Source organism: Mustela nigripes, chromosome 17 (assembly GCF_022355385.1).
Source record: "Mustela nigripes isolate SB6536 chromosome 17, MUSNIG.SB6536, whole genome shotgun sequence".
Taxonomy (NCBI): domain Eukaryota; kingdom Metazoa; phylum Chordata; class Mammalia; order Carnivora; family Mustelidae; genus Mustela; species Mustela nigripes.
The window spans coordinates 7,976,832-7,987,698 of record NC_081573.1 but is presented as its reverse complement, the minus strand read 5'-3'; the positions used below and the strand labels follow the sequence as shown (position 1 = coordinate 7,987,698).

At 57.1% G+C, this 10,867-nt stretch overlaps 1 protein-coding gene across 4 annotated transcripts in view; it reads right to left on the bottom strand.

Moving 5' to 3' along the window:
- The window catches only part of EML2 (EMAP like 2), a 24,288-nt gene extending 13,663 nt beyond the window's left edge, over positions 1-10,625 (bottom strand). For 2 of the 4 annotated variants that reach the window (XR_009400976.1, XM_059383693.1), the window contains exons 1-9: positions 10,334-10,625; positions 7,190-7,408; positions 6,974-7,100; positions 6,699-6,803; positions 4,833-4,861; positions 4,514-4,643; positions 1,096-1,245; positions 537-606; positions 323-433 (exon numbers count right to left, since the gene is read on the bottom strand). Coding sequence is in view for 3 of the 4 variants with exons in the window: in XM_059383693.1 (XP_059239676.1) it covers positions 323-433; positions 537-606; positions 1,096-1,245; positions 4,514-4,643; positions 4,833-4,861; positions 6,699-6,803; positions 6,974-7,100; positions 7,190-7,408; positions 10,334-10,505 (1,113 nt within the window). In the remaining variant the exon portion in view is untranslated. Of the gene's footprint in view, positions 1-322; positions 434-536; positions 607-1,095; positions 1,246-4,513; positions 4,644-4,832; positions 4,862-5,370; positions 5,450-6,698; positions 6,804-6,973; positions 7,101-7,189; positions 7,409-8,632; positions 8,658-10,333 lie in introns of those variants that run through there. The other 2 variants (XM_059383694.1, XM_059383696.1) reach the window with 2 other exon arrangements.
- Between the last annotated feature and the right edge of the window lie 242 nt (positions 10,626-10,867).

Sequence of the window (10,867 nt, the reverse complement as noted above, 5' to 3'; positions counted from 1 at the left end):
CGCACAGGACCTACACACGGGGCTCCAATGCCTAAGGGGTAAGGACCTTTGAAGAATGAAAGTTGATGCCAAAAATAACGCTACAAACATGGGCCAATCCAAAGATCGCTGAGGAGTTCGTGTGGGGACAATCAGGTCATGTGGGTCCCCCCAAAGATGGGGGCTCAGCCTGAAGGGCCTGAAATTCTGCCAGGGGGCGTGGCCTACAACTCCAGCATCACAGTGAAGGTGTGGCTCCACCCCAAAGTTCTGGGGGTGGGGGGAGGGCTGAAGGGGGAAGGGCTGGAGGTGAGGGGGCAGATGTAGGGCCCACAGGACTTACAGATTTGGAAAATCCCACACAGCACACAGCTCTGTCAAACACCCCCAGGCCCAGCACATGTAAGGTGGAAAGGGAAACTGAGTCCCAAATGCGCACGTGGGGTGGTAGTGGCTGCAAGGAAGAAAGAGGCCCGTTACCTGGGGGCGGGGGCACCTGTCTGCCCCCACCACCACCCCACCCCGGTCTCCAGGTGCCTCCCCCTCCAATCTGTTACCTTCCCCTCCTTCGTGGTGCCTGCCACCTGTCCAGTAGCAATGGTGACCATATCAGGGTGGACAGCCAGGCTGAGGGAGAGGACAGATGGACAGGGCTCAGGGGGAGGGAGGGGACTCAGAGCAGCCTGGGACCCCTCTCAGAGCAGGCCGATGTCACAGGCCTGGATATTCATTCCACAAGCTGGTTGAGTGAGTGGCTTGGCCAATAAACGCTGATTTTGTCTGCTAACAAGAAGGGGGCACTTTCTGGGCACTCGGGCTCAGAAGCAAGACTCTGGCCTGGGGTCTCTAACTCCAATACCTGCAGGACTCAGGCCTGGACCCAAATGGTGGTCAAGAGAGTGCACCCACTTAAAGGGGCCGTCTCTACCTGGCTCCTACATGCTGGGGGGATTGTCTGGGGCACTAGCTAGTCTCCGAAAAAAGTGAAAAATCCAGGCATTTGGGTGAATTCACCGCCCTTTAAAATACTGATAAGCAACCCATTTTTTGTTTTTCCCCTGAGTCCAGCTTGTAGGCCAAGCAAAGCCCTGTCCCTCCAACCCCCCAGGCCTTTACCATTTGATGTCATCGTTGTGTCCCAGGTAATGCCGCTGCCTCTGCTCCTCCACACTGTACAGCACGGCCACGGAGGCCACGAAGTACACTATCTCCCCAGTGGGCAGCAGGTAAAGGTTGGCCCGGCAGTCTCGGCCACGGTAGCCATAGCTGGAGATGCCCAGGGGCCGGTCAAGGAGCCTGTTTTGTATTGCACATGCACACTGACTGCCAGAGTCAAGCACTGGGCTTTGGTTTTCCTGCTTCCACTCAGAACCCTGGCGAGCGGTGGGGGTGATGGTATCCCCCCCCAATAGCATGTCCACCAAAATATTAACCCCGGGAAAACCTGCACATGTGACTTGACTGGGGAAAGGAGTCTTTGCAGACATAATTAAGGATCTCAAGATGAGATTACCCTGGATTATCTCAGTGGCCCCTAAATCCAAAGACAAGTGCCCTTGTAAAAGAGTCAAAGAGGAAAAGATGAGAACGCGGGGGTGGGGGGCGGCGGGAGGGGGCACACACCAGGGACCATAGGAAAATCAGAGACTGGAGTGATGTGAAGTGGCTACAGGCCAAAGAGCCCCCAAAGGGCTCCTGGCAGCCAACAAAAGCCAGCAGACAGACACAGGACAAGTTCTCCCCCAGAGCCTCCAGAGGGAGCGTGCCCAGACCTGCCCACCCCCCCACACACACACCTTGACTCTCAATTTCTGGCCTCCAAAACCATGAGAGAAACTTTTTGTTTTGAGCCCTGAAGCCTACGGTAATTTGTTACAGCAGCCACAGAGCACCAATATAAGCCCCTGCCCCCCTCTCCAGAAGGATCCTGTTAAGACCTGTCAGCTCACATCTGCTCTAACCTTCCCATGGGTCCCAAGTAACTTGGAGCAGAAGTCAAAATCCTTACGAAAGTCCAGGCATGAGGCCTGGCCTGATCTGGGCCGGATTCCTCATTCTTGAATCAGGCTCCACTCACACTGGCCTCCGCTCTGTTATCACCTCAGGGCCTTTGCACTTGCTGTTCCCTCTGCCTGAGCTCTCCTACCCTTCCTCTCTCCATGGCTCCCTCACCTTCTTCAGGTCTCTGCTCAACTCAGAGAGGCCTTTCCTGCCCATGCTATTTAAAACCGCAAACTCAGAGCACCTGGGTGGCTCAGTGGGTTAAAGCCTCTGCCTTCAGCTCAGGTCATGATCCCAGGGCCCTGGGATCAAGCCCCACATTGGGCTCCCTGCTAAGCAGAGAGCCTGCTTCCTCCTCTCTCTCTCTGCCTGCCTCTCTGCCTACTTGTGATCTCTGTCAAATAAATAAATAAATATTAAAAAAAAAATAAAAATAAAAAAATAAAACCGCAAACTCATTCACCCTCACTGCCTCCACTCCCCTCCCCACTCCTGTTTCTGTCCTATACTCATCTGAATCCCACACGTTTTAACTGTCTTCCCAGCTAGAGTATCTGCTCCAGGAGGCACTGTTTTATTCGCTCCTGTATCCTTTGTGCCCAGATTAGAGCCTGGGACAGAGCAAACACAGGAATTCAGTATCTGATGAAGGAATGGCTGACTCCTCTGTTCAGAACTTTCTGGGGCTCCCCCCATTGGCCTGGCTGGGCCCTTTCTGGCCTCAACATGGCTTCAGCCCTCTTTGACTCTCTCTAATCTTGGAGTCCCTCAAAATGCCAAGATCATGACTCCAGGCCTCGATGCTAACCTTTTCCCCTTCACCTCATACATTTGACCTGCTACTCTTAGCTGTCACTTCTTCTGGCCTCCCCTCCCTCAGCTGACCTGGTTAATCTATATGTTAACTGTCCCCATTCCCCAATGAGACTGTGAGTTCTGCAGTGGCCAAGACTGGGCTGTTTTGTTCACTTCTCTAACTCCTCCTCTGGGAAGCCCTCCCCGACCCCTGGGCTGGGTCAGCTGCCCCTCTGGGTTCCCCACCCCAGCCCTGATCACTGAGTTATCACTGTCAAGGAGTCTGTCCCCACACTGGACAAGCCCTAGGAGGGCAGGCACCCAGCCCTTGGCCCCAGATGTTCAGAAAATATCTGAATGAATGCTGACCCTGCATGTGTCGTGACCCCACAGAAAACTGCTCTAGCCCGCGGTTATTTTGGGGACAGGCATCCGAGGCCCATGCTGATTTCTGCAGCCTTAGCTGATCCAGCCTGGTACAACAGCTTAGTATGCTTTGATTCTTGTGAATATTTCCAGCTGTCTCAAAGGGACTCTGGGCTCCAACAACCCTGCCTCCCCCAGGGCAGAAACCAAGCCTGAGAGAAGAGGACAAGGACCGGATCCCTAGGATGCTGACCCCAAGTCCCTGTGGGCTTTTGGGAAAAAGCCTGGGCCACGTAGTTAGGAGTTCCTTGCCTAACTTGGAGCTTGCAGCTCTTGGAGCTGTTCTGACTCCCTAGGTCAGGGGTAGGGTCGCTCCCTTGGACTCAGTTTTCTCATCCAGAAAGTGGGGGTCATAATTCCCAACCTGTAGGCTTCAGAGAGCTCTTAGAGGTTCTGCTTGTACAAATACATTCTCAATTCTACAAAAGAGAAGGACTGTATCATTCACTGTATTTATCCATAAAACACTTGAGAACAGTGCCTGGCATCTAACTGCTCAAATAATGAGTAGTCACTATTTATCAATCCCTGATTATGAGGCACGTTTGAGCTTGGCACCTTTACACACTGTTTCATAGCCTTATAAATCAGAGAACATAAAACCCATTTTTCAGAGGACACAGCTGAGGCACAGAGAAGTGAGGTGACTTGTCCAGGGTCACACAGCCAGCCCAGGCTGGGGTTTCAATCCATTTCTGCCAGGGTTCCTCACCATTTCCAACTTCTACTTCTCAAATATGCCAAGCTCATCTGGTCACAGAGCCCCCATAACTGCGGTGCTCTCTGTCTGGAACATTCTTCTTCTAGTTCTTCCTATGCTTGCTCCTAATTGCTGAATTTGTGCAGCTCAAAGTCCCCCTCCTCAGAGAAACAGTGACTCCTCTCACATGACCTTGGATCCCTGTGTTCCCAACATTTATTACTTAACTGAAATTACCTTGTTTATTTGACCACTGGCTTCTGCTACCTTCTCCCCCCCCCCCCCCGCCCTCATCCCCCTTTAGAAGGTGAGCTCCGGTTCACGCCTGGAATATAGAAGAGAATCTGACATATGGAAGGCACTCAGCAAACATTTGGCTGCTTTCATGAATCATAAAAGGTCATTTCAGCTAATTTGCTTTCCTCCTGCTCTCTTCTGACTCCAGGGTCATCCTGACCCCTCAGGCCCACAGAGGACTGCAAGTCCCTCGCAAGTTCCTCCTGATTCGAGGCAAAGATCCTCCCTCTTGAAGTGTCATACCAGGAGGGCTTTTATCCCCTCCAGACCTGGGGAATGCAGGGCGGTGAGGAAGGGATTACAGCAAAAGGATACACCCAGTCCAGCTTGAGACGGCTGGAGGGCAGCTCGGAGCGGGTGTCCAGGCTGTAGGTGGGTGCCAGCTCGTCCGGAATCAGCATGGGCACGGGGCGCCCCCTCAGGAACATTTTCACGGAGCCCTCCTCTGCCAGGACACCCCCAAAAGTCAGGCGCTGACAGCAGCCCCTACCCCCTATTCCCTCTCCCCTTCAGGTTTCACTTAAAAAGGGGGGGGGGGGCGGGGATCTGAGGCCCGAGAGGCAAAGGCTCCATAAGCCAGGTCCCCTGACCTCCAGCGATCCCCAACCACGCCCTTCCCCCGCTCCCCACTCACCCATGCTGAAGATAACTTCTTTGGTTTTGCTGTCAGGAAAGGGGGAGGAAAAAACACCCTAATTAGCAGACGGGTCAGAAAAGGGGAGAAACCACTCCCCTGCCCCACCGGTTCCCTGGAGATCTCTGAGGAATAACAGGGCGGGGCGGGGGGCGCGAAGGAGCGGAGCGCTGCCTCTCTGCAGGCCGTGTGCTTTGCTCGGTTGATCTTGCAGAGCCTAAGACACAGGCCCAGAGAGGCAGTGATCGCCAAAGATCACACAGCACGAAGTGGCAGGGACGCGATCCTGGAAGACGGGAGTCACCAGGGACCCCTCCCTCCTAATCAGCACGGAGCTCCCAGCGCTCCCCACCCCCAGTCCCACAGTGCCCCGAACTTCAAGCAGCAAGGGAAGCGGTGAAGGGGCGTGTCTCCCCATTCCCTTCGCCCGCGGAAAGGGTTGATACTCGGGAACCTGGGTCCCTAGCGAGGGCGAGGGGAGACCTGGGATCCAGGCCCCGGGGGTGCAGGGAGGAGAGGGTCTGCGAGAGGGTCTCACCCAGCTCCAAAGCTACTCATGGCGGCGGCTGGCGGAGCTTCGGGGCCGGGGGTGGAGCCGCGACGGGCTCCGCCGCTTCCGGCCCTGGGAGGCGCCCGCGCCGCCGCGCCCTGCCCCGCCCTCCGCGGCCGACCCTGGGAGCGGGCCGGTCACACTGGATCTCAGATCCCAGGCTCTTTTGAGGGGGGGGTGGGGGGAGAGTGTTGTTTGAGACCAGGACCAGCCGGTGTGTCTGCCTGAGTTCAGACCCCACCTCTGCCACTTCCCAGCAGAGTGGACAGGTTGCCCAAACTGCCTCGGTTTCCTTATTTTAAAAACTGGGAATAAGAGTACCTACCTCGCTGGGTGATTGCGAGGATTATACTGGTTAATTCGTGCAAAGTGCCCGGAGTAGTGCCTAGCACATAGCCCTATGGACGTGTTTTCTATTATTTGAGTCGGGTTGAAATGTGTGGTTTTGACCCAGTTCCTGCCTTATTTCAGCCCCCAAACCCACAGCGTCGTGACTCCCCTCCGGTTTTTACTCTGCCCAGACCGTCAGTGTGGTCCTGCCTCCAGGGAATGGACCACGCCCAACATTCTCGTCACACCCACCTCCCTCTCGGATCTGTACCCAGAGTTGACCCCTCTTGATAATTGACTGCTCCCCCTGAGCCCTCGCCTCGGGTCCCCCCAGGCATTCTACTGAGATTACTTTACCGGGATCCAGTCCCAGGGTAGAGTCCCTTCAAAGCCTCCAGGTTGGCCCCACCCCCTGATGATTGGCCCCGCCCATCCGTGGCCCCGCCCCTCTGGCCTAGTACCAGACTCGCTCCACCTGCCACCAGTGATCCCCACCCCAGGCTCTGATTCTGCCAGGCTAACACTCTGCCTGTGACCTCAAATCGCAATCATACCGTCCCTCTATTCCCCTATTCCCTGAAGAAAGTTCTTTGAGGCTTCTGTCCCGCCCCCACCCCTGAGAATCAATGGAGACTATTTTACCTCAATGGCCACGCCCACAAGCCTGGCTCCTCCTTAAGTTCCACCCCGGCTTACCCAAAGGGCCCTAACCACTCACTTCCCCCAAGTCCTAGTCCAGCCTCTTAAGGCTTGACCACGCCCCCCAATGTCGGTCGCACCTTTCCAGGCCTTCCACTTGGACCATGCTACCTTAAGACTGGTCTCTTCAAGTCTCCGTCACTGTCCCCGTGTTCGGAACTAGATGCCCTCTCTCTAGATATCACCTCGTGGCCTGGGGCATCACCCCCCAATTCCCCATCCCCTCTCCCATGCCTATCTGGGGTCCTGGCCGCACCTCTGTGACATAACCCCGCCCAGACACCTACCCTTCCTTTTTGGCGCTACAATTGCTGCTAGAAGATGTGGTGCGGCTGCGGGGGTCCTCGCGGCGCACCGAGGCGAGGCGCTCTGGTGACAAAAAGCGGCGGGCGCTGCGAAGAGAGAGCACACAGTTAGGAGCCTATGAGGTTAGCAGGCTGGTGTTCGAGGCGGGCTAGAATCTCCTGGCACTTTCCATTGCTGGAGTTCGGGCCCCCGAGCCCATCCTCCATCTCCCACTGGGTCTTGGAGGAGGCTGGGGATTCCAGCTTCCGTGCCTTACCTGCGCCCGGAGGTCGTCGCCTCCTTCTTGGGGGAGGATGGGGAGGTGGCATAGCCGCCCACGCGCCGCGGGGGTCCCGCGCCATTGAGGGGCGTCCTGGTGGGAAAGCCTTTCAAGAGCTGACACACTAGAGGATGGGGTTAGAGGACGGAAGTTGTGAGTATGAGGTCCAGGTCCTGACCTCCCCATCTCATCCCTCCGGTCTAGCAAAGATACCCGAAGCTGTGGTGCCTAAGCGTGGAGGCGCTCGGCCCTTGGGGGTTCCCCGCGCGCGCAGCGCAGCACCCTGCTCTTCGCATGCCCGCAGGCGACGCAAAGCGTCAGCCAGCGCCGCCTTTAGGACCGCGAGTTCGTCTTCCTGCAGCTGCAGCCGCTGCTCCAGCGCCGACACGCGGTCGTCCACCTCCATGCCGCTCGTGCCCGACAAATTGTCATCTGGAAGGAAGGGTAGCACTGGCTCCGGGGGCCACTCCAGATCTCCAAGGTTTAAGGTGTTCCCCGCGTCCCCTACTGTCCCACCACCTGCCCGGGTTAAAAGAGGGGCCAGCCACTGCCCCTTCCTCTCCCTCAACCTGTGGCTGGGACGCTCGCAGATGGGCCAGGAAGAGCGTTCCGAGGGGGAAGGAAATCCCCACCGCTCTCAGATCTAGGCCCCCACACTCTTCTGCCCGCCCTGGAGGTGTGACCTTAGGGAAGTCCCTTCCTCTCTTACAGTCTAAGATTCTACCAGTCAAGAGCCTGTCGGCTCTGATTTCAAGATTTTATGACTAAGATGCTAAACTAACTATGAGTGATATCAATAATTTTTATCTTTATTTAAGCCGGCTCCACGCCCAACGTGGGGATTGAACTCACGACCCTGACTGAGATCAAGAGTTGCCTGCTCAGGGCACTTGGGTGGCTCAGTGGGTTGAGCCTCTGCCTTCCACTCAGGTCATGATCCCAGGGTCCTGGCATCGAGGCCTTGCACTGGGCTCTCTGCTCCCGCGGGGAGCCTGCTTCCCGCCCCCCCCCCCCCCGCCGCCTGCTTCTGCCTACTTGTGATCTCTGTCAAATAAATTAATAAAATCTTAAAAAAAAAAAAAAAGAGAGAGAGAGAGAGAGTTGCCTACTCATGAGCCAGCCAGGCGCCCCCATACCGATATTTTTAAAATGACACCAGCTTATTCCTAGTGACATTAACGCTCTAGAACTGATCATCAATATTCTTTAATGAATACCAACATTTTATCCCAGGTACTAACGTTTCTTAAAACTTTCCAAGCCAAAAGGTCGTGCCTGGTCCCTCCCCTTCCCATTCTCTCCTCACCTTCGGCTTCGACCCCAGAATCGGCTGCAAGGACAGAGTTTCTGCGGCCCCTGGCGGTAGACTTGGGGATTGCAGGCAGCGCATCACAGACCCAGGAGACCCAAGGGAGGGAGATGCGGGCGGGGACCTGACAACCAAACTCTCTATCCCAGCCAGAGCTTCTCTCCTGTTCGTCTTCCTTACTTCACTTCTGTACCCCACGCCCCAGATTCGGCTCTCCCTCTCCTGTCCAGCCCATGGGTTCAACCAAATAACTCCTCCATCGCTCCCCACCCAACCCATTTTCCCGAAGTGGGAGGGGTGGATGACTGAGACGTCCCCCTCCACTCTCCCTCCCAGACCACTCATACCCAGACTCATTGCTGGCAACAACCGAGGAAGTCCTGGCTCCCAGCCGGGTGGAAGTAAAGGCGGTGTCATTAACAGGGACGGGGCGTGGAGGTCGCACCTGCCATCCCGCGTCCGTAGGCTGCCCCGCCCGCCCGCTGGGCTCCGCAGTGCAGCCGTCCCTCCCTCCCCCCCCTCCCCTCCCTCCCCCCACCCTTCTGGCGGCCCAATCGCCAGCCTGGCCTCGCCCGCCCTGCCCCCCACCAGCGCCTCTTTGGTCCGGTGTTTGGACCTGCAGAGGAAGGTGGGGGCCTTCCGAAGTCGGAGGAAGGGAGCTGTCAGGACTTAGAACTCTAAGGAAAAGGACCCTCAGGGTCCTGCTGGGATCACGTTTTCCAAAGGAGGAAACTAAGAATGGAGGCTGGGGGAGTGCTTGGAGACTAATCTGGTCACTAGGTGAAGGGGCAGGAGGGCCCCATGACCTCGTTGTGCCAGACCCCCTCTTACCTACCACTACTAATACTATACACACACACCCCAAAAAACGGAGGGGGAGAGGGAGGCCCGTTATAGCGGTTTAGGGAGCTTACGTGTGACAAGACTTCCTGCACTTAGCACTGTTCACTTAAGACTGGTTTCCTGGCTCCTGGTACGGTGCTCAGTAAACCCAGAATATAATGAACTATTATTATGGTACATACTGCTCCAGGCAACCCTAGTAATGGTGGTATTACTTCCATTGTAGGAGGAGGGGAGGAGGAAGGGGGTTGAGGCCCAGAGAGATGAAGTTACTTGTGCCTGGACACACAGCCTTGCAGCAGCAGAACAAGTATTGGACCCAGGCTGCCTCTTAAAGGGGCAGAGGAGGCCAAAATAAGCATCTTGTCCTCTCCCAACTCCAGTGTGACCGGGGGAGTGAGCCTCCAAACCAGAAGATAGTCCCTTCTTAGGGCCCCCTGAGTGAAATGGAGGTGCTTTCACCTTGGTCCTTCACGTCCTCACCCGGAGAGGCCAGATGCGTTCTGAGGCCTTGGACCCATCCCCACAGCCCCCCTTAACTCAAGTCCTCTGGCTCCCACTGAGCATCCCCGCCGCCCCCCCCCCAGCCCTTTTGCCCAGAGACCAGCCCTGGCTTCTCTGTCTCCCCTGTCTTCCACCTTCCCTCCACCTCCAGCTCCCCTCATCTAGGCCTGACATTCACAGTGGCCCTTCGGGTGGAAGGTAGGGGTGTCTAGGAAGAAGGGGTGAGTCCTAATGGGTAGAAGTGGTGGAGCCTGAGGATTTGGGGGTACAGTGGAGGCTAAATCCTCTGGTCATCCTACCTGTTCCCACACCCAGACCACAAACCAACCCCAAATCCCCCCCCCCCCATCAGTTCCTCCGCCAGGAAGAAGAAGGAGGGTCCCAGAGGGCTGAGGGGGAAAGAGCAGAGTTCCAGACCTTCAGGCCTGTCCCCTTCAACCCCAAGCTCCTGAAGGTTCTGCCCCCTCCTCTTCATCCAGCTACCTCGGGAGAAGGGGAGGGTAGAAGCAGGTGGGGGACTGAGATCGGGGCTTTGGGGATCAGGGACCTTGCTCTGGGGTCAGGGTCCTTTGGGGGGGGGGGGGGAGAGGGAGATCTTCAGCAAGGGGCGCGGATGGGGACTTGGAAGGAGGAGGTTGGGGCAGGAGGAAATGGGTCCAGCCCTGGGCGGGGCCAGGGTCGGAACTGAGGAGGGGTCTCACCGTTGCAGTATTGAAGCAGCGAGGACGTGTCGTAGAGGCCGCAGAAGGCCGGGCCGCGGTCCGCCATCGCCCCGCCACAGCCACCGCCGGCCCCCCCGGCCCCAGCCTGGGCCCGGTCCCCCCCTCCAGGCCCTGCCTCCCGTTGCCATAGCAACGCCCTTCGTTCCAGCATCCCCGGCTCGGCCCGCCCGGCATCAGGCGGCCGGCGCCGGGCCTGGCACCGGGGTCATCCCCCAGGATGCCAAGAAAGGGGGGTCGGGACACCCCTTGCCAGGCCCCCCCAACACAATCCTTGAACCGGGATTGGTTGAGCCTAGATCCCCCTAGGTACCGTCTGGTCCCGCCCACAACTGGCCCGTATTCTCCCTAGACCCCCTCCTCGCCAGTTCAGGACCAATGAGAGCCTGTCGCGCAGGCCCCTCAGCCAATAGGGATGCAGAAGGGTTGGAAGGGGAAGGGCCTTCCCTGCTTTTCAGCCTGAAGCGTAGCCCGGGGCTCTGAGAGGAAGAGAGGGTGGAGGTAGACACTCCCATA